Source organism: Chiloscyllium plagiosum, chromosome 1, assembly GCF_004010195.1.
Source record: "Chiloscyllium plagiosum isolate BGI_BamShark_2017 chromosome 1, ASM401019v2, whole genome shotgun sequence".
Classification (NCBI taxonomy): Eukaryota; Metazoa; Chordata; class Chondrichthyes; order Orectolobiformes; family Hemiscylliidae; genus Chiloscyllium; species Chiloscyllium plagiosum.
Genome location: NC_057710.1, coordinates 75,009,190 through 75,033,107, shown reverse-complemented (window position 1 = coordinate 75,033,107; position 23,918 = coordinate 75,009,190). Strand labels below are relative to the sequence as shown.

Here is a 23,918-nt window from a genome sequence, read left to right as displayed (position 1 = left end):
CGGCTGTGGCAGACTACAAGACATTGACAGGATGCAGAGCTGGGCTGATAAGTGGTAGATGGCGTTCAACCTGGATAAATGCGAAGTGTTTCATTTTGGTTGGTCGAATTTGAATACTGAATATAGGGTTAAAGACAGGATTCTTGTCAGTGTGGAGGAACAGCGGGATCTTGGGGTCCATGTACACAGATCCTTCTAAGTTGCCATCGACGTTGATAAGGTTGTTAAGAAGGCGTATGGTGTTTTGGCTTTTATTAACAGGAGGATTGAGTTTAAGAGGCACGAGGTTTTGCTGCAGCTCTATAAAACATTGATTAGACCACACTTGGAATATTATGTCCAGTTCTGGTCGCCTCATTATAGGAAAGATGTAGATACTTTACAGAGGATGCAGAGAAGATTTACCAGGATGCTGCATGAATTGGAGGGCTTGCCTTATGAAGAGAAGTTGAGTGAGCTAGGGCTTTTCACACTGGAGAGGAGAAGGAAGAGAGGTGACTTGATAGAGGTACAAGGTAATGAGTGGCATAGATAGAATAGATAGCTAGAGACTTTTTCCCCAGGGTTGAAATGGCTGTCACGAGGGATCATAATTTTAAGGTGATTGGAGGAAGGCTTAGGGGAGATGTCAGAGGTAGGTTCTTTATGCAGAGTGGTGGGTGCGTGGAATGCACTGCCAGCTGTCGTCATAGAGTCAGAGTCATTAGGGATATTTAAGCGACTACTGGACAGCACATGGACAGCAGTAAATTGAGGTGTGTTTCAGTTAGGTTCATCTTAGATTAAGATAAATGCTTGGCACAACTTTGTGGCCGAAGGGCCTGCACTGTGCTGTATTATTCTATTTTCTAAAGTTGCTGCTTACCCATGTTCTGGCCTTCCAACCCTCATTCATCAATTATTCTGATTGTTGAATCTGTTATCAGTGCAGCAGTTGGATTGCAAAGGGGTTATTTTTAGACTGGAGACATACAGAGTCCTTGATGGCTAATGACTTTGGTTAAAGGCACCTCTAATCCAGAGGATAAAAAAGCCCCCAAAAAGTCTCCAATTGATTACAGCTATCTGCCAATCTTGGTTCCCATGTACATATAGTCAGCTCTGCTCTACTCTTTTTGCTGCTGGTTAACTTTTCTGAACTAAGTTTCATCCTGATTACTCCTTACTTAATTGTTCCATTTCTGTCATTTATTCCTGTCAGTTTGCACCACTTACTATTGTCTGCAGCAGCTAGAGACTTCTGCAGTCACACATGTAATGAAATACAGGAACCTAAAACTTTAGCATCTACAGATTTCAATTAAGGACTTATTCTAATTAAGCAATTAAACACTGATGGATTCTCAGTCTCTCAATTTGTCAGGTGCTTGCAGTGACTATGCTATTCTAAGATATTTGTTACAAAGTTCTGCTCATCTTGTCACACTGGCAAAATGAAATAAACTTAAATTAGGTGCACTGAATGTGTGCTGGTTCAAAAGTTCTATTTTGTATGCAAAACTTTTCACGCCTTTCACTCTTCATTAAATATCTATGCTGTGCCTTGATACACAAGGTCAAACAGTAGTTTTAGGATCTCATGCTGAACAAAAACCCATTTCAACAGCATTTGCTAAATAAAGACTTTAATGTTTTCACTGGTATCATTCTTAAAGCATTTTGTAATTAGATTGAAAACTAAATGTTGGTCAATGCTCAAGGTCTATGCTACTTATCAACATAAAAACCACTAGGAACATTGTGGATCTGAACCAAGAAAGATTGAAATTTATATTGAAAAGATATACTTGGGTTCTGCAAGGACTAATTTATCAGTTGATAATTGTTTAAAAAGAACTCAAAATGCTGAAAGGTAGGTTTTTAGTTGAGGTAAGGTCAATAAAATACAGTAAGGCAACATATATCCCAGACTTAGGCAAACTTTAATCTAGACAATTCTCAATGTTTATATATGTGCATTAAACACAAATTATCTGTGAGCTGGTTAACATAATATAAGAAATGAGCTGCAGGCTTTGCAGCTGTAGCTAAAATGTACTGGACACAGTAAAAACCTTTTCTTTCCAAAAGCTCAATTTTCATCCAATTACTGTGTTCTTGATATCACACAAACTGCTTTCTGTAGTCACACCCTGTAATTTTCTGTAATCTTTCAAATAATACAAAAAAAACACATTCTCGTGTATTCAAATACAATGAACAATAAAGCTACAAGAAGCTCATAGTTTTTAAACCCCCAGCAACAGTTGTCTCAAACTACATTGGTTCTTTTTAGCACAGTTCAAAATAATGTTAACTTGATTTTTTTCATCAGGATACTACATCAGATTGTGTATGAGGGCTACTGCCACTCTGATGTTGGAAGCTCTGGTGCATTTGCTGTAAGAATATAATTCCATTTCTTCAACTAGAGGAAATTTATTTTCACAATTTTTGTAAAAACCCTTGCAGTTGTCTGATAACTTCTGTGTCCACAGATTCTATTAGACTCTGGAATCCTTGCTCTCCGAGTAACTCTTGCTGTGCCTTTAGCTTCTCGTAGACAAATTGCTGCAGCGACACACTGTGTACTGGGTCCTTCAATGCAAGCTGCAGGAATTAGATGAAAACCATAATGATTAGCACTGGCAACACATTCTTTCTTTGTAGCATATAATACAGCTGCTGCATTTGCTACTTGTCAATTCACTTAACAACGATGTTCCCAGGTTGCTTGCAGAGTATTGCAAGTCGCATATTGAAGTGTCGCATATTGCAAGTCGCATATTGTAAACAAAAATTCCTTTGTAGAGGTACCACCTGCACGTTATTAAAAGATGAACTGATTTCCATGCTGCTCGTTTGACCATCAAGTGAACTTTATTTGCAAGCTTTTTTCAAGCTGTTATGGTTGGTGAAAGATCAATGGGTTAATTTGTAAATTTCATACCAATGTTGCTTTATTAAGTTACAAGAAATATTTTTGTCGGGATCTATTCAATAAGATGCATTAAAGCTGGTCCTCAGATTTTGTTAAGTAAGATTATTCAACACACAGTAAAAGGTACATAACATGATTACTGGGGAGATCAACCTAACATTGTACCTACTTGCTTGGCCCACCAACCAGCCAATATGCTTAAGCAATGTACCTCAATTTCCCCATAAATTTCCAGAGGATCTGCTAGGTTTCTATAAAACTTCTTTTCTGTCTTAAAATGCAATTACTGCAGTGGTTTGTGTTGAATGTCTTCCAAGTAGAAAACTGGTTTGGACCTGGAAGCATATCAATCAATACAACAGAGTCACTGATTCTTTTTAAAATCATGATTTCTTCACTCAGAATCAATTAAAGAAATTGAAGACATACTTTATTGTAATTTACGCAAATTAATGGGTGCGTGAATGTATTTAAAAATTTATGAAACTTCAAGTTGGTATTTGTGAACCAAATATATAATGCCAATTCAGATCCATTACCGACTTCAGTGAGGCGATATTAAAAAAAAAGTGATGACTCAAGGATTGACACTTTTCAAAAAAGATGCAAATTAGAAACAAATTTACTTTGCATAGTTTTCATGTACTTCATTCACCACTTTGCATGACAGCAACATAGCTATCTTGCCTCCCTAGCCAAGAATACATGAAGATGAAGATTAGATATTAAAAGCTAATGATGCTTTTTCTACCCAGAGTTCATGTAATCTTGCCTGCAGTCTTTAACAAGCACACATTGTTATTTTATTTGTCTATACTTCAACATACACGTAGTTCCCCTATATTACTTCCATGAGGAATTATGTAAACAACTCCTACAAGACTTTCAAATAATATCTATTGTGCTCCCACAGCTTCACTGAAATCACTTTCTTCTACTGCTGTAGTTATATCTTTTATCAACACTATTACTCATCCTCTTTTTCAATTTTCCTGAAGTTCTATAGCCTAGAATATTTCAGCTCTTAGTCATGCCTAGCTTGGAGCTAGATTTCTGAACTGGCTACCATATCATATCCTTTAATCCCAAAGTAGTCCAGAATACCTGCTTAAAAATGCAATACCGTTACAGTTATGGAAAACTCAACAGACTGTTGCTTAGTGAAGTATATTTAGGATGCAACTTATTCTACTCCAATTGGATTTAATAACACATCTAGAAATTTTCCAATTTATTTTATAAACTTGGTAAAGATAGCATCTTAATTACTAAAGTTAAGAATATTTATAGAAAGCACTGACTACCATAAAGAAACACACAAATACATTTGTTCTGTACAACCTTCCTGAAAACACATCCCACAAAGAGGGTGAAATTGATGCAACTCTACAAATGACCTCTTGCTCCCTATTACAAAGTAGAATTACGATTGAGAATAGGAAGCAAGAAACAATTTAATTAGTAGTCCCTGACTTTGATTATGTAACAATGACAAGTTTATGCAGTGTGAAATTAAGGTACTAGTCATTCATCTGATACAAGTAACCTTGAGGCACATCGTGATAGTAAATATGAACTCCAAATAATGGCACTAATTGGAAGTTTCAAAAGCTCCTTCTCCGCCCTCCCCATGACTCAGGGGTCATCAACTTGTGACTCCTCACCATGAAGCCCACAGCATCTAGCTGGAAATAACCTGATTTGAACCACCAACAGCAGGCAGGAATAACATAAGAACAAGAACAAGACAACAATCTCAGGACAGTGTACTAGAATGTTCCTTCCATTATATCTACAAAACCATAAAGCAACCATGAGAATTAGGCTATCTGGCCCATGGACTTTGCTCTGCCAGTCAATAACATGATGGCTGACCAGATCTTCAACATTTTCATTACCATTTCCCTATATCTCTTGATTCCTTTACTGATTAAAAAGCTTAGCCTTGAATATATTTAATAAATTAGCCTTGAACGACTCTCTAAGGCAAAGAATTGCATTGATTTTCTAACTACTGTGAGAAGAAATTCCTCCTCATCTCAGTCTCAAATGGTGACCACTGACTCTGGGATTATGCTCTCTGGTCCTAAACTCTTCCACAAGGGGAAGGAATTGCTCCACATCAACACTACCAAGTCCCCAGTCAATCTTATAGGCTTCACCCTTCATTCTCCTAAACTCCAAATGAATTCAGGCCAAAGCTACTCAAACTCATCTCATAAGGAAATTCCTCCATATCCAGAATCAACCTAGTGAACCTTCTCTGGATTGTCTCCAATGTCAAGATATCTTTCCTTTGAGAAGAGCACGAAACAACTGTTCACAATATTCTAGGTGTGGTCCAACTAATATAGGAAAGGCAAAAACCTAACTGCCAATTTTGCCTCTACATAGTCACACAGAAGAAAAGAATTCTAATGCAAAATATAAAAACAGTATTTGCAAAAATTAAACATTTGGTAAAGGTGGTGAGACTGCATCTGGTATAATGTGTACAATACAGATCACCATAGTTACAGAAGGATGTTAAATGCATTGAAAGCAGTTCAGAGAAAGTTTACTAAATTAACAGTTCTGCTCTCTTCCCACAGATGCTGGCATTTCTGCTGAGTTTCTCTGACAACTTCTGCTTTTGTTTTGAGACTAATACCACAAATGAGTGGACTGCCTGAAGGAAAAGCTAGACTGGTTGGGCCTCCTATCCTATGGTGTTTAGAGAATCAGTGGTGACCTAATTGAACATACAAGATCCTGAGGGGACTTGACTGGGTGGACATTGAAAGGGTGTTTCCTCTTGTGATTGAATCTAGAATTAGGAGTCATAGTTTAAAAATAAGGGAACACCCATTTCAAACAGAGATGAGGGTTGACAGTCTTTGGAATTCCCTTCCTCAAATGGCAGTGGATGTACAGTCTTTAAATCCTTTTAAGGCACAGAAACAGATTTTTGAATACCATGGGGATGAAAGGTTCTTGGGATATGTAGAGTTTAAGTTAAAATCAGACCAATCATGATCTTACTGAATGGTGGGGCAGACTTGAGGGGCTGAATGGACTCCTCTTGTTCCTTGCTCAGACGTTCCTTTCATTACAACCAAATATTCTCAATTTATTTTCTACTTCCATTACTTTTCACACATCTCATTTGTCCATGTCATTATAAATCAATTTCTATTCTTTTAACATATATTCCATTTACAAAGAAAGAAAGAAACTGGATCTTTAGGTCTTAACCGTCTCCACAACCCTGACCAAGGAAAATACTCCCCCATTCTACAACTGTAAAGAATCTTTTCACAGTGAATAAAAGAAAACAGTACTTTCAAGCAGGAAGGATATTTCATCTTGAGCAATCATACACCAATCTGTTAGAAATATATAAATGTGATCATATTTGTATATCATAATATTTCTTCAACTATTATCAGATCATCAGGAACTCTCAAATTGATTCATGCTAAATAACTTCACAGGTTATTCTGCTATAATGCACATTTCATTAACATGATGAATTGGGGACACTATTTCTAAAGAGGGAACTTTTAGAATGTGTGTTGGCTGAAACACATTTATATCACCAACAATAAGTGCTGTTTCTATAGCACAATTTTCTTTATAACACGAGGTTGCACAAGAACTCAATAATTGCGTTATAGAAGAACTACCCGTATTTCAACTATGTGGAGATAAGAAAAGTTGGAATTGTTTTTCTGAAAGCAGAAAAAGGTTAAGATGGTATTAAATAGAGGTTTTTAAAATTATGATTGCTTTTGATGCAGTAGTTAGGAATAAACTGATTCCCTGATAAGGAGGCTGATAGCCAGCAACCTCAGATTGACTGTTATCACCAGAAGAACCAGAACAGGCAGACTAGGAGAATTGAACAGCAGGTTGTTATGATCTAGAATGCATTGTCATAAAGGGTGATGAAAGAAAATTTAAATTTATCATTCGGAAGGAATTAGATCATCGAAAAGGAAAAATCTGCATGATTGGAACAGAATGGTTAGTTCTTTCTAAAGAGCTGGCACAGACATGATGGATTAAATAGTCTTCTTCTGTGTTCTCTGCTTCTATAAAAATGCATTCAAAGTAATTGCATGCACACTAATTCATACACTGCAAGTCACAAGATTTCTTGAACAACACAGGAGATAAATGAGCAGTTACATGTGTTTTGGTGATGTTGGTTGAAGGATGAGATTGTCTCAAACTAGCAGACCTTCTCTGCTTCTCTTCAAATTGTAGGTGTGGGCTGTGGTAAGCTTTACTGACAATAAACTCATTATGGTTCGATATATGAGTTGGCACTTAGAAAGGTATCAGAGGACTTACTATTCACACTTGAGTTTTCATTCATTAATTTTGAATGGAATTTGATGATAAAAAATTGCCATTTTAGACAAGATTTTTCATTTTTGGCTTATGCTGAACAGTATCCAAAAAAGTTATTTTAAAGGGTTAAGAGTGAAAAAAATGTTCTGCCTGTTAATAGGTGACAAAGAATTGGTTGATTTTAGACAGATTGATAGCATAATATTGTAAAATGGAACAATAACATTTTCAACATGGAATAAAACTGATATTGTGCAAGATCTTAACAGTTGCGTGTGAGCTGCAGCATCTGATCAGATAAGGAATTTAATCTCGCAGAAATGAGAAAACTATCTTCTCAATGTCCAAATTCTGTACAAACAGCATAAACAAGGATATAACTGTACGCAGACAGCTTTAAACAGCTTTCAATAATACAGCCAAAAATGTAAAATGTTGTCTAAAATGGCAACTTATTTATCATCAGGTTAAGCTAAAAATTAATGATTGAAAACTCAGTTGTGAATAGCAAAGATATTTTCAGTCTATTTCTTAACTCAATGGTTGAAAATCATATGCAATGTCTGGAGAAAAAAAAGATTTATCTTGTTGTCTTCCAGATCCAAAAAGGTGAGAAAATAGATCTTCAAGTATACTAATGTCCAGGATGAAGCTGAGAATGGCTTTGGGCTAAAAAAAGAATGGGCTGCCTGATTTGGCAGGATTGCTTTGTTATTATAACTTCTTACATAATGATCTACATTAAGTGATCAAAACTTGGCTTATAAAAATTAACCTGGCATCTAGATCTTCAAGTGGCTCGAACAAACATAAATTGATATGTGCAGATCCTCCCAGCAAAGAAAACCAACTGCTCAATGCATGGCCAATAAAACGCTGATGTTTGAGACAATAGCTTTTGGAAAGTTGGAGGCTGGGAATGAGAATATGTATTCATATATCAAAAGCTCAGTTACAGGGAGTGTAATATACAAATCACAGCTTTTTGAGGTTGTAGCAGGTAGGTAAAAGGGAACAAGTGGATTAATGGATTCAATTTTTAAAATGTGTTCAATAAGACACCACACATGGAGGCTACTGCACAAAGTTAGGCTCCTAGGCTAATATTGTTAAAACTCAGTGGAGTAGTGCTCTGGAAATCAAGCTCCACTATTCCCACAGTCAACACAAGAACTAGGAGCAGGAATAAGCAATTCAGCCACTCAACACCCTGATTTGGAAATATCTCACTGTTCCTTCATTGTCACGGTTTCAAAGTCCTGGAATGCCCTACTTAATGGCATTGTGGATCTACTGGCTGCAGCAGTTCAACAAGGTTCACAACCACCTTCGCCAGGGAATCTAGTAATGAGCAATAAATGCTATCGCATCCAATGATGTCCAGTCCCACAGGCGAATTAAAAATGGGTGGTGGAACCAGAGTTCTTGAACCTTTTGAAGGCTCAGGTAGATTGGTAGTTGTTAAGCAAAGGGGTTATGCTATCAGGGGTAGAAGGGAAAATGGATGAGGGGTCACAATCAGATTAGCCATGGTCTTATTGAATGGTAGAGCAGGCTTGGGGGGCTGAACTACCTACTCCTTATCTGTGTGTTCAAATGTACGTACAGCCTCTGTCAGTTAGCACAAGAACAGATGTACAGGTTCCCCTCCAAATCACACCCCATCTTGACTTGGAAATATATTGGTATTCCTTTATTACCACTAGGTCAAAACCTTGCAACTCCCTTTCTAACAATGTGGACATCAGATGCTAGCTTTACCAGTGATGCTCAACTCATCCGGAGGGCTGATTTAAAAACATCACGAGGTAAATGTCAGGATAGATGCTGGGAAAATGGTTCCTTTGGCTGGAGAGTCTAGAACTAAGAGTTCATAAATCCAGAATAAAGGTTGGCCATTTTAGATCAAGGTAAGGAGTAAATAAATCTCGAGAATTTTTTGTCCCAGAGAGCTGTGGATGCTCCATCATTGAATATATTTAAGAAAGACAAAAATAGATTTTTAGAAATCAAGAGAATCATGAGATCTAGAGATTGGACAGGCGAATGGAATCAATATCAAATACCACTGACAAACTTGTTGAATGGCAGAGTAAGCTTGAAAGCCCAAGTGTCGAGAGTGTAATGCTGGAAAAGCACAGCAGGTCAGGCAGCATCCAAGGAGCAGGAGAATCGACATTTCGGGCATAAACCCTTCATCAGTAATTCCGGATGGGCCTATGCCTGAAACGTCGATTCTCCTGCTCCTTGGATGCTGCTTGCCCTGCTGTGCTTCTCCAGTACCACACTCTTGACTCTGATCTCCAGCATCTGCAGACCTCACTTTCTCCTCTCAAACCCAAGTGGCCTATTTCTACTTGTTATGATTCTATAGTCTTCTATGCACATTTGAAGCTTGTAAGCTTCCAATCTGTCAATATGTTCTTAAATCTTCAGGAATAAGTAAGAGGCAATCTTACAAGAAGAATGTGTGCACTTCAGGTCAGGTAGGTTTGTATAGATGTTGAAATTATACTGGATAGCAAGATGGGTTTCTGCATGCACCGTGTACACAATTGATCATAAAAAACCTTAGCACTAAAACTATAAGTTGAGGTTAGTTGTAATGCAGTTTTATAGTGTTTGAAGCAATATAGTAGTACAGTATTTGATAAGTAAAGTAAGCATTCAATACATATTTATATGGATTGTTGTCAAATATAGAATTAAAATTGAATGTAATTAAATTTTGGACACTTTTCTTGTGCGAGATTGAGATGTTGTTACCTTTAGCAGGCAAAAGATTTTAGAGCCTGTAAGTAGAACCTCGAGTACAAAAGCCAGCAGTACATATGACCATGTGGGGTATTACAGCAGACTTTGGCCATATCTGACTGGCACTATCATGCATACTTGCCTTCACTGATAAACAGTTAAATTCTGTTCTGGTTGGGTAACAATTGTATCAATATCGAAAATAACTTATCAGGTTCAACTGTGCTACACAGATGAATAAACCATCAGCACCCACTGTCCATGAATTTACACAATAAATGACCAATTAGAATAAAAATGTGAACTGCCAAGCAAACAGAATCTTTGAGGGGGACAGAAAATAACTAAACAAAAAAGCATCATCTCAAAAGTCAAAGTATTGTTTTAATAAAGATGTACAATTAAGAATTTCAGCAAGCAACCATTTCAGTTGATTGTACTGAATCTGTTGGCTTGAACATTTTACCAGGAAATAATTCTGCTTAAAAATCTTGCGCGTCACTTTACCTTGGTTTTTGGCTTTATTGAGTATTAAAATGTGACATTAACTTTCAGACCTACAGCATTATACACAGACAACTGAGATGAAAGAGAAATGTTAGACATTTTTTAGTCTGGCCTCTCTATCAATTCATTTCACATCTCATTTAAATTTATGAATACTGTCAGTCAATCCAACATCATCTTTCAAATTATGAGATTATCAAATAGCCAGTTGTTACACTAGTTAATCAACATCCATTAAAAATAGAATGAGAAACCACCCACAAGGTTATAAACACAAAATCTGCTTCTCAAGTTGTGTGTTAGAACTTAATAAAATAAGTTCAAGAACTAATTGCAGTTAATTAACAGAACTGTTATTGTGCCAAAATGGAACTACATAAATATTTCAATGCAGACTATAAAACAGAAATACAGAGCTGAATTTTTTTTAAGCTGTTGGTTTAATCGAATTTCACAAAAAGAGATGGAGTCCTTAGTGGCATGGTGTAAAGACAGTAATCGCTCCATCAACGTCAGCTAGGCAAAGGAGCTAGATCACTGACTTCAGGGAACAGAGTGGAGGGCATGCTTCTGAGTGCATCAATGGAAATGGACGACAGCCTGGGAGATGATCACCAACAATCTGTCCAGGTACAGCCATGTTGACGTGACAGTCAAGAAAGTACAATGTCTCTACTTCCTCAGGAGGCTAAGGAAACTGAACTTTATGAAAGCCTTGACCTAGACATGGATAAAAGAGATAAATCCAAGAGGATAAGTGGGAAATGACCACACTGACATCATGTCATAACTGACCTGATGTGGCTTCAAAGAGTCAAAGAATCATTGTCAATGGGATTAAGGATGGGAAGATGGCTATGGTTTTCAGACGTCAGTTATCTCAGTTCAATATGGCTGCAAGAGATCCTCTTGATATTGTGCAAGGCCAAACCATCTTTAGGTGCTTTCTCAATGACCTTCCTTCCATCAATGTTAGATGTCAGGATGCTCAGCGATGATTACCCAACATTCATTGTGAAGCAGTTCTGTGTCAAAATTTAACAGCACATTGACAATGACTAGGCTTGGGCTGTAAGTAGTAGGTACCATTTGTATCACACAAATGCCAGGAAACGACCATCTGCAACAAGACAGCATCTAATCATCTCTCCGAAATCCCATGGCATTATCACAATGGATGATCCATTTTTAGCACATAAGGGGTTACGATTGACCAAAAACTGAATTGGACCAACAAAACAAGAAAGATAGCAAGACAGAAAGGGCAGAGACTAGGAATTCTGAAGTGAGTAACTGACTTCCTTACATTTCAAATTCTTTCTACCAATGATAAGGCCCAAGTCAGGAGATAGAATATGCTCCACTCATGGTACCAACAACATGCATGAAGCTTGACACCATCTATAAAAAAGTCAGGTTCCCATCTATCATCTTCAACATTCAGTCCTTCCACACTATCACAAGGTGGTAGTGATGATTACCATCTACAAGATGCACTGCAGCAACTCACCAAGGTTCCTTGAAAAGCAGTTTCCAAACTTGTGACCTCTATCACCTAGAAGGACAAGGGCAGCAGATGCGTGAGAACACTGGCATCTGAAAGCTCCCCCAAATAATGCACCACCGTGACGTGGAACTGTATTGCTATTCTTTCACTATTGCAGTATTAAAATTCTCAACCTCTCTTCACAGCATGAATGTGAGTGCATCTACACCAGATGAACTGCATTGGTTTAAAAAAGGATGTTCACCACAAGGGCAGCTGGGGATGGATAACAAACAAGAAGGATTATTGCACCCAAATCTCAGGAGGTCTCAGTTATCTATAAGAATAATAGGTTGGTTGTGGTAGGGGATTTTAACTTTCCAAACATAGACTGGGACTGCCAAAGGGTTAAGGATTTAGATGGAGAAGAATTTGTTAAGTGTGTACAAGAAACTATTCTGATTCAGTTTGTAGATGTACTTACTAGAGAAGGTGCAAAACTTGACCTACTCTTGGGAAGTAAGGCAGGGCAGGTGACTGAGGTGTCAGTGGGGGAGCTCAGTGGGGGAGCACTTTGGGGCCAGTGACCATAATTCTATTAGTTTTAAAATAGTGATGGAAAAGGATAGACCAGATCTAAAAGTTAAAGTCCTAAATTGGAGGAAGGCCAATTTTGGTGGTATTAGACAAAAATTTCCAAAAGTCGATTGAGGGCAGATGTTCGAAGGTAAAGAGATAGTGGGAAAATGGGAAGCCTTCAAAAACGAGGCAACGGGAGGTCAGAGACAATATATGCCTGTTAGGGTGAAAGGAAAGGCTGGTAGGTATAGGGAATGCTGGATGATTAGAGAAATTGAGGGTTTGGTGAAAAAGAAGAAAGCATATGTCAGGTATACAGGAGAGATTGAGTGAATCCTTAGAAGAGTATAAAGGCAGTAGGAGTATACTTAAGAGAGAAATCAGGAGGGCAAAAAGGGGGACATGAGATAGCTTTAGCAAGTAGGGTTAAGGAGAATCCAGAGGGATTTTATAATTACATTATGGACAAAGGATAACTATGGAGAGAATAGACCCCCTCAAAGATCAGCAAGGCAGCCTATGTGTGGAACCACAGGAGATGGGGGAAAATACTAAACGAGTATTTTGCATCAGTGTTTACTGTGGAGAAGGACATGGAAGATATAGAATGTGTGGACATTGATGGTGACATCTTGAAAAATATCCATATTACAGAGATGGTGGTGCTGAATGTCTTAAAATGCATAAAAATGGATAAATCCACAGCACCTGATCAGGTGTAGCCTAGAACTCTGTGGGAAGCGATTGCTGAGCCCCTTGCTGAGATAGGTATATCAACGATAGTCACAGATGAAGTGTTGGAAGACTGGAGGTTGGCTAACGTGGTGCAGCTGTATTTAGAAAGGTGGTAAGGAAAAATCATGGAACTATACAGTGGTGGGCCTGACATCGGTGGTAGGCAAGTTGTTGGAGGGAATCTCAGGGACAGGATTTACATATATTTGGAAAGACAAGGACTGATTAGGGATAGGCAACATAGCTTTGTGCATGGGAAATCATGTCTCATGAACTTAGACTGAGTTTTTTTGAAGAAGTAACGAAGAAGATTGATGAGGGCAGAACGGTGGACGTGATCTATGTGGACTTCAGTAAGGTGTTTGACAAGGATTCTCATGGTAGACTGGTTAGCAAGGTTAGATCTCATGGAATACAGGGAGAAATAGCCATTTGGATACAGAACTGGCTTGAAGGTGGAAGACAGAGGCTGATGGAAGAGGGTTGCTTTTCAGATTGCAGGCCTGTGACCAGTGGTGTGCCACAAGGATTGGTGCTGAGTCCACTGCTTTTTGTCATTTATATAAATGATTTGGACGTGAACATAGGATGTATAGTTAATAAGTTTGCAGATGACACCAAACTTGGAGGTGTAGTGGACAGTGAAGAAGGTTACCTCAGAGTTCAATGGGATCTTGACCAAATGGGCCAATGGGCTGAGAAATGGCAGATGGAGTTTAATTTAGATAAATGGGAGGTGCTGCATTTTGGAAAGGCAAATCAGAGCAGGATTTATACACTTAATGGTAATGTCCTGGGGAGTGTTGCTGAACAAAGAGACCTTGGAGTGCAGGCTCATAGTTCCTCAAAAGTGGAGTTGCAGGTTGATAGGATAGTGAAGAAGGCGTTTGGTATGCTTTCCTTTAGTGGACAGAGCATTGAGTATAGGAGTTGGGAGGTCATATTGCAGCTGTACAGGACATTGGTTCAGCCACTTTTGGAAGATTGTGTGCAATGCTGGTCTCCCTCTTATAGGAAAGATGTTGCGAATCTTGAAAGGGTTCAGAAGAGGTGTACAATGATGTTGCCATGGTTGGTGGATTTGAGCAAGGGGGAGAGACTGAATAGGCCAGGGCTGTTTTCTCCAGAGCGTTGGAGGCTGAGGGGTGACCTTATAGAGGTTTATAAAATCACGAGAGGCACAAATAGGGTCAGTAGACTAGGTCTTTTCCTAGTCTGGAATCCAGAACTAGAGAGCAAAGATTTAGGGCGAGAAGAGAAAAATTTATAAGGGACCTAAGGGGCAATTCTTTCCACACAGAGGGTGGTGTGTGTATGGAATGAGCTGCCAGATAAAGTGGTGGTGGCTGGTTCAATTACAGCATTTATAAGGCATCTGGATGGGTATATGAATAGGAAGAGTTTAGAGGGATATGGGTTAAGTGCTGGCAAATGGGATTAGATTAGGTTAAGATGTCTGCTCGTCATGGAGGAGATGGACTGAAAGGTCTGTTTCCGTGCCGTACATCGCTATGACTCTAAATGCTGACTTTGCCAACAACGTCTATATCCCATGAAAGAATTTTTAAGGAAGCTTGGGATTTTGAATTTCCATTAATTTATTTAGCATTCATTCTGGTATAGGTAAGAAAAAGTATTGACATATATAATTAAAAATGGAATTTTCCTGGATAAAAGTGTAATTAATGAAAGATAATTTGTAGATTTGTTAAAGGAAAATTGTGTTTAAGTAACTTGATTGGTTTCTATGCTGCTGACAACAGAGCTCCAGGATTTTGATAAATAGTGAAAGAACACTATAATTGTAAACTGAGTCAGATAGCAATAGATTTCATGAGTACATCCAACAGACTAGTGAACTGAGCAGATAGATTGTAGATATAATTTTACAGAGATAAATGTGGAATAATATGTTTTCTTCAGAAGAATGAGCAGGGCAATAAAAACAATTATCACACTTGCGCTGAAATACAAACACATTACTCATTTATACTATATATATTAAAACACAGGGCCCTGTTCTACATAGACAGAACATGTAGGTACATTGTATCTGTTTCAACCTAACAACATAGGTGACAACCATTTTCTGGTTCATTTCTAAAGGCAATATCTTGATTAATTGGAGGAACCTGCCTGGTCTAAATTTAAATAAAAATTGCATTTAACTTTCAGACACCAACTAACTGGTATATTCTCCATGGCAATGTCTCTACATTGTCTTTACCAATTAAAACCCACTTGCCTACTAATCAGCACTCTCTTTTCATACAGTACTAGATTTAATTCTTCTTTGCACTGGCATTTTGCGAATACCCTGAAGCACAAAACAATTTTTAAAATGACACAATATGACTTTTTAAAGCAATACACAAGTTATTTACATCAGCTGGACTTAACATATTAAGAAAACCTCTGGGCAAAAGACATTCATTGTAATCAGGAACTTGTAGCAGAGAGCAGTGTATGTATTTTGGCCTCCGCACATTTGTCAAAATGTTTAAGAAAATACATGGAACATTAAATCAACATACCTAAAAGATTCCACAACTAATCAAAAGAAATCCATATTTAGATATAAATTAGCCTTGATATCAATTAGTGGGAGATTTGTTTCAGTTAACTGCCAGTTATTTTAATTTTGGCAACTGCTTGTTGTCACACTCTGAACTGCCATTTTAATGTCAAGGTTAGTTGCTCTCATCTCACGTTTGAAGTGCAGCTCTTTTGTCTCTTTTTGGACAATAATAGAACATAGAACAATACAGCGCAGAACAGGCCCTACGGCCCTCAATGTTGTGCCGACCTGTGAATTATTTTCAGCTCGTCCCCCTACACTATCCCAAAATCATCCATGTGCTTATCTAAGGATTGTTTAAATCTCCCTAATGCAGCTGAGTTGACTACCTTAGCATTCCACGCCCTTATCACTCTCTACGTAAAGAACTTGCCTCTGACATCTGCCTTAAATCTATCACCCCTCAATTTGTAGTTGTGTCCAGGCATTGAGAGGCTCTGGTGAATTACGAACTGAACATCAATGAGCAGGTCGTTGCTGATTCAAAGGATTTGTCCTGCTTTTTGTGGACAGTTTTCCACACTGTTTGGGAGATGCCAGTGTAGTAGCTGTACCAGAGCAACTTGGTTAGGGTGTAGCTAGCTCTGAAGCATGTCAGAGATGTTGTTGACAGACCTAGTTTTTATTGTATCCAGTGCCCTCAGCTATTTTTTTTTGATACCATATAAAATGAATTGAACTGGCTGAAAAATGGTATTTGTAATGGTGGGAATGTAAGTAACAGCCCTTCCAAAGATTGTCATAGAATCTTCAACATCCAGCAGAGAAAGCAAGCCGTACTTTGGGTTTTATCATCTATTTGAAAGATAGAACTGCTGCATTAAAACACTCCCTTTATTCTGCATTGAGATGGCAACCTTGATTTTTGGGCTTAAGTCCTGGAGTGGGATTTAACCTTACAAATCTGAATCACATGCTAGGGTGTGTCAACTCAGTTACATGTAATACTTAGTGCTGTACAGTTGGATGTAACTTTTCTGCAAAAGCGATGTTGAACTGAGATCCTGCTTGCCTGCCCCAGTGGTTTTACTACAAATGAAAGATTTGATTTAATTTGATTTATTATTGTTACATGCATCTCGGTACAGTGAAAAATTTTGTTTTGTGTACAGTACAGGCAGGTCCCACCATACAAAATGCATAAGGGTAATAGAACAGAATGAAGAATACAATGTGATGGCTCCAAAGAAGTTATTCAAAGAGCAAGGTCCAAAGGCATAAACTGAAAAGGACAAATGTATTCTTTCCTTGGCATGGCCAATTTTATTTCCCTTTATTCATACCACCAATTCAAATTATCTAATTGTACACTGCTGCTTGAGGAATCTCTTTATGTGAAAAAATGGCTTCTACCACAACTATTCACATAACTCATTACACTTCAAACTAATCAACTGCAAATTAAATACTTTGAGATATTCCCAAGTGTCATGATAAGCCAGTGTAAGTGTCTTAACATCTTTTCTCTTTCTCTCAGTAAATTTTGCATAATGCTATTACAGTGCAATCATTCACATGGCTCCTAAACAAAACTACCAAAAAAACCCACCAAACACATTCCAAACAGACTGTCACTGGAGTGGAGGATGATGCATGGCACAGAAATAAAAGTGATTCAGCATATGACTTGTGGATTTTTTAAAAAAGGTCACTGGCTAGACTACCATTTATTGCCCATCCATGATTGCTCTTGAAAAGGTGCTGGTCAGTTGCCTTTTTGAACCATTGCAATAACATAACAAGTATACCAAATTATTCCTTCCATGTTATACAATTTATGTTGTTGTAATAGAATATTTTTATTTGGGAAAGGAAAATGGTAACTGTTGAAAATTAAAGCAAAAGATGCATAGAAGTATGATTGACATCCGCAAAATGTAAATAGATTGGCTTGGTACAGACCTTTGTGACTGATAATAGATTACATCTGACATTTTAATTTAGTTTTCTTTTGCAGGTACTGATTGCATTTTATTAGTTTCTGTTTATACTGTGAAACTTATTTACAGTCATTGACTTACTAAATTGTGAACGTTTTAGGCTAATCTGTTGCTATTCACCGACAGAAGTATATTCCTGATCTCTTTATGACTAAGGTATTCCTGATCGCTTTATAGACCAACAGGCTATACACTTTTTTCAACATAAGTAAAGAACAATTCTTTTGTCAAATTGCTAAGAATGCATGTCATTAAAATAATTTTTAGCTCTACACATATAGCAAGATATGATCTTGCCCAGTTGATAGTTTGCTGGAAAAGCGCAGCAGGTCAGGCAGCATTCAAGGAACAGGAGAATCGACGTTTCGGGCATAAGCCCGAAACGTCGATTCTCCTGTTCTTTGGATGCTGCCTGACCTGCTGCGCTTTTCCAGCCACACATTTTCAGCTCTGATCTCCAGCATCTGCAGCCCTCACTTTCTCCGAGTTGATAGTTTGCTCAAGTAATGCCAATAACGTAACAAATGTAAAATACTGTGTCTAATGGAGGCATCAGAAGAGTGATTTCTCATATGAACTCTCAATTTCTTATTGCATCATAGCAATAGTAATTTTCACATATGCACATAATTTAAAAACTATATTTTCATGTTTAATGATTTAAATTAAATCTGTGATAAAAGCTCCCAAAAGCAAAAAAAATCATTTTCATAAGTTCCAAGACTGATGTTCGATTTCCCACAAATGTCTCAATTTCACATTTGGTTATGCATATAAGCTGCTACTTTGCAAGCAATACACCTCTGGACTACTTCTTGAAAGGGGCACGCTGCCAGAAAATTATTATTTTGCTTTGCACAATAAGATTTCTGCTAAGTACAGAACACTAAAATGCTAAACCAATATTTCTAAATTGTCAGTATTTTAAAATATCCCCATAGTGTACAGCTGATGGGTAACTAGCACATGCAGCGGAATTGCAATGACAAACAGCTATCAGATTCATTGCTCATAATTGCACATAATTATGCTTTTTAGCCCCCTTTTGTGTGTACACACCTTAAAGAAATGTACTTACTGAATGTCGTGGGTTTGACAGTCTTACATTCATATTCATTCAAGTAGATAGCCATAACAATAGGCTCATTACTTTTCCAAGCAAAATGAATATAGACCAAATAAAAACCAAAAGAACTGTAGATGCTATAAATCAGAAACAAAAACAGAAATTGCTGGAAAAGCTCAGAAATTCTGGCAGTATCTGTGGAAAGAAATCAGAGTGAATATAGACCAAGTTTTTCTTCTACTGCGGTATTCTGTTGGATATCTAAAGCGTTGAAAGCACATTAAAACACCCTTGAAATGGGAAGGTGAATACACTAAATAAAACTGCCAGCGCTCCTAGGTCTTTGCAGAACAAAAAAATGACATTAGCACCATTTCATAAGAACATGGGGAACAAAAGTAGGCCATTTCACCCTTCCAGTCTGTACCACCACTCAATAAGGTCATGTGCCATCATAGACATAGAACCTCTACAGGAGGCCATTTGGTCCATTGAGTCCACTCCAACTCCCCAAACAGAATCCTACCCTATCCCAGTAACCTTGCATTTCCTATGGTTAAACCACTTAACCTATACATCCCTGGACACTATGGGAAATTTAGCATGGTCAATTCACCTAACTGCACAACTTTGGACTGTGGGAGGAAACCCATGCAGACACAGGGAGAATGCGCAAACTCCACACAGAATGGAACCTAGTGCTGTGAGGCAGCAGTGCTAATCACTGAGATACCGTGCCCCCCTAACCTAAGACCATATATACCCACTTTTACCTCAAAATGCCTGTTAATACTATTGAGTAACAAAAATCCATCAATTTATTTAAGAATAATTGATTGGGCATCAACTGATATGCTGCTGAGGACTATATTCAGAAGCAATCCGGTCAGAAAAGTGAGAAATGAGAAAATGACCAACGAGCAAAGCTTCCTCACTTAATAAGGCAGGCATTATTTTGAGAGTTATTGGAAATTTTGAACTCAAGATTTCATAGGAAATTATGAGAAATGAATTACAGTTTTGCAATTTGCATTCCACAAAGGTGTCAATGCCATATGTGAGGCTTTTCCCCAACCTTTTCTTCAGATGTTATAGAGCATTGTAGATCAAGGTTCTACAGCTTTCTTGCCTCTTCATAACAGTCAACACCTTGGTGCTGTTCTCAAATTTTAAATTTTGTCCAGAAAGCATTTGATAAAATACCACACAAAAGGCTGCTGCGTAAGATAAAGGTGCATGGCATTATGGGTAATATATTAACATGGTTAGAAGATTGACTAACTAACAGAAAGCAAAGAGTGCGGATAAATAAGATATTTTTCTGGTTGGTGATCAGTGGCTGGTGGTGTCCCTCAGGGTTCAGTGTTAGGAGCGCAATTGTTTACAATTTACATAGATAATTTAGAGGTGGGGACCAAGTGTAGTGTGTTAAAGTTCACATTTGACACTAAAATGAGTCTTGGAACAAAGTTCGCAGAGGATGCTGAAAGTCTGCAGAAGGATAGATAAGTGAGTAGGCAAGGGGCTAGCAAATGGAGTATAATGTTGGTAAATGTGAGGTTATCCATTTTGGTTGAAATAACAGCCAAATGGACATTTATTTAAATGGAGTGGAGTGCCATAAGGATCAGTGCTGGGTCCACTACTTTTCGTTATTTACATAAATGATTTGGATGCGATCATAAGAGATACAGTTAGCAAGTTTGCAGATGACACCAAAATTGGAGGTGTAGTGGACAGTGAAGAAAGTTACCTCGGATTACATTGGGATCTTGATCAGATGGGCAGATGGAGTTTAATTTAGGTAAATGTGAGTTGCTGCATTTTGGGAAAGCAAATCTGAGCAGGATTTATACACTTAATGGTAAAGTCCTAGGGAGTGATGCTGAACAAAGAGATCTGGGAGTGCAGGTTCATAGCTCCTTGAAAGTAGAATAGCAGGTAGATAGGATAGTGAAGAAGGTGCTTGGTATGCTTTCCTTTACTGGTCAGAGTATTGAGTACAGGTGTTGGGAGGTCACGTTGCGGCTGTACAGGACACTGGTTAGGCCACTTTTGGAACATTGCATGCAATTCTAGTCTCCTTCCTATCAGGAGGATGTTGTGACACTTGTAATTGTTCAGAAAAGATTTACAAGGATGTTGCCAGGGTTGGAGGATGAGAGCTATAGGGAGAGGCTAAATAGGCTTGGGCTGTTTTCCCTGGAGCGTCAGAGGCTGAGGGGTGACCTTATAGAGATTTACAAAATTACGAGGGACATGGATAGGATGAATGGACAAAGTCTTTTTCCCTGGGTTGGAGGAGTCCAAAACTGGAGGGCATAGGTTTAGGGTGAGAGGGGAAAGATATAAAAGAGACCTAAAGGGCAAAGTTTTCACGCAGAGAGTGGTACATGTACGGAATGAGGTGCCAGATGAAGTGATGGAGGCCTGTACAACTGCAACATTTAAAAGGCATCTGGATGGGTATATGAATAGGAGGGATTTGGAGGGATATGGACTGGGTGCTGGCAGGTGGGTCTAGAATGGTATGGGATATCTAGTCAGCATGGACGGGTTGGACTGAAGGGTATGTTTCTGTGCTGTACATCTCTATGACTCTATGATTAGCATAGTGAGGGCAGTGACATTTCAAATTCCACTGAATACTTCATAAACAGTTTTAGATGTAAATAATATTTCTGCTGTTTAGAATCTAATAGGACATCTTATATCAGTGATGCACTTTAGAATACTATTGTGCTAGTGGTTTAATAAGTAGCTCAGAAATCAATCACAGATTTAAAATTAAATAGTTATTGCTTTAATAATTTTGCTTGGGTGAGTGAGTATGATTTGTCATAGATAACAGATGGGTTTAGCAGATGACATGAATGTTGCATTTTCAGTATGATGAATGATTTTTTTGTAAAATTCCTCATCCTCACATTGGTTTACTCCTTCCACTCAACAAAAAATATCAGCTACCTAAACAAGTTAGTAACCAAATGACAGTCTGTGCTTTCAGGTTCTCGTTTTACTTTGGACTTTGCTCCTTGATGCTGAGTGATCTTTGCTCTATTTTTTATTATTTTTCTCTGATATCTTACGAACATTGTCTCCACTGGCCCTTCAGAACTCTCCTCTCATGCTTCAACCGAGTATGTTGCATCAATTCCTCAAGCTCCCACAATGTTCCAATCTCACATGCCTCTCACCTTCCTCTAGCTGCTTCTCTAATTTGCTCCCTCATAGAAGCTTGCAGCATAGGAAGACACTTTATTGCTGGAACAGCACAGCAGGTCAGGCAGCATCCAGGGAACAGGAGATTCGACGTTTCGGGCACAGGCCCTTCTTCAGGAATGAGCAGAGAGTGTTCAGCAGGAGAAGATAAAAGGTAGGGAGGAGGGACTTGGAGGAGGGGAGTTGGAAATGTGATAGGTGGAAAGAGGTCAAGGTGAGGGTGATAGGTCGGAGTAGGGTGGAGGCGGAGAGGTCAAGAAGACGACTGCAGGTCAGGAAGGCGGTGCCGGGCTGGAAGGATCCGGCTGAGACAAGGTGGGGGGAGGGGGGATGAAGAAACTGGTGAAGTCCAAGTTCATCCCCTGCGGTTGGAGGGTTCCCAGTCGGAAGATAAGACGCTCCTCCTCCGACCGTCGGGTTGTTGTGGTTTGGCGGTGGATGAGTCCAATGACCTGCATATCCTCGGTGGAGTGGGAGGGGGAGTTGAAATGCTGTGCCACAGGTTGGTTGGGTTGGTTCGTCCGGGTGGCCCAGAGGTGCTCTCTGAATCGCTCCGCAAGTAGGCGGCCTGTCTCCCCAATATAGAGGAGGCCACACCGGCTGCAGCGGATGCAATAGATGATGTGGGTGGAGGTGCAGGTGAATCTCCAGCATCTGCAGACCTCACTTTCTCCGCATAGGAAGACACCACCTGGTCTATCAGGCCTATGGTTGCTCTTTACAAGGGATACTCAATCACTGTTACTGGCTTGCTTTTCCCTGGAGTCCTACTAATTTTTCTTTTTTTTCAAAAATATTGCCTTGGAAGTCACCAGGGAAGTACTCTTTCAGGCAGTAGAATCCAGATTGTAATACCTCAGTATAAAAAAAACTTCTCATTTATCTTCTAGTTCTTTTGCCAATTATCTTCATCAATATCTTTTGGTTACTGATCCTCTTGCCAGTTTCTTTGTATTTACCCATACCAAAACCCTTTATAACATGTCACACTTTTATAACATTTTCTCATAATGTTCTGTGTTGATTTTCTTACCCATCTTTTTTAATCTTTTAGTTTAAATCCCATTGCTCTTTCCTTCTCTGATGTTGTACTGGATGTGCCAAGGAAGCCAGAGAACAAAGGTAGCTGGGTAACAGTTAGAGGTGGTAAGGGGAGGAAGCAGGCAGTGCAGGGATCCCCTGTGGTCGTTCCCCTAAACAATAAGTATACCGCTTTGGATATTGTTGGCGGGGACGGCCTAGCAGGGGTAAGCTGCAGTGACCGGGTCTGTGGCATGAGGTCTGGCTCTGAGACTCAGAAGGGAAAGGGGGAGAGGAGGAGAGCGCTAGTTATAGGAGACTCTAGTTAGAGGGACGGACAGGCGGTTCTGTGGGCATGGGCGAGACTCTCGGATGGTTTGTTGCCTCCCGGGTGCCAGAGTCTGAAACGTCTCGGACCGTATCTTCAGAATCCTTAAGGGGGAGGGTGTGCAGCCAGAAGTCGTGGTGCACGTTGGCACCAACGACATAGGTAGGAAGAGAGGTGGGGAGGTCATTCAAGAGCTCAGGGAGTTAGGCTGGAAGCTGAAAGCTAGGACAGACAGAGTCGTCATCTCTGGGTTGTTGCCGGTGCCACGTGACAGTGAGGCAAGGAATAGGGAGAGAGTGCAGTTGAACACGTGGCTGCAAGGATGGTGTAGGAGGGAGGGCTTCAGGTATTTGGACAATTGGACTGCATTCTGGCGAAGGTGGGACCTGTACAAGCAGGACGGGTTGCACCAGCACCAGAAGGGCACCAATATCCTGGGAGGTAGGTT

The 23,918-nt window shown here is 39.1% G+C and overlaps 1 protein-coding gene across 3 annotated transcripts in view; it reads right to left on the bottom strand.

Moving 5' to 3' along the window:
* Window positions 1-1,608: 1,608 nt before the first annotated feature.
* Window positions 1,609-23,918, bottom strand: part of ipo11 (importin 11) — a 458,122-nt gene continuing 435,812 nt past the window's right edge. For all 3 annotated transcript variants that reach the window (XM_043689423.1, XM_043689430.1, XM_043689427.1), the window contains one exon: window positions 1,609-2,589. In XM_043689423.1, coding sequence (XP_043545358.1) covers window positions 2,425-2,589 — 165 coding nt within the window. In that variant the 3' untranslated portion in view covers window positions 1,609-2,424. The remainder of the gene's footprint in view (window positions 2,590-23,918) is intronic.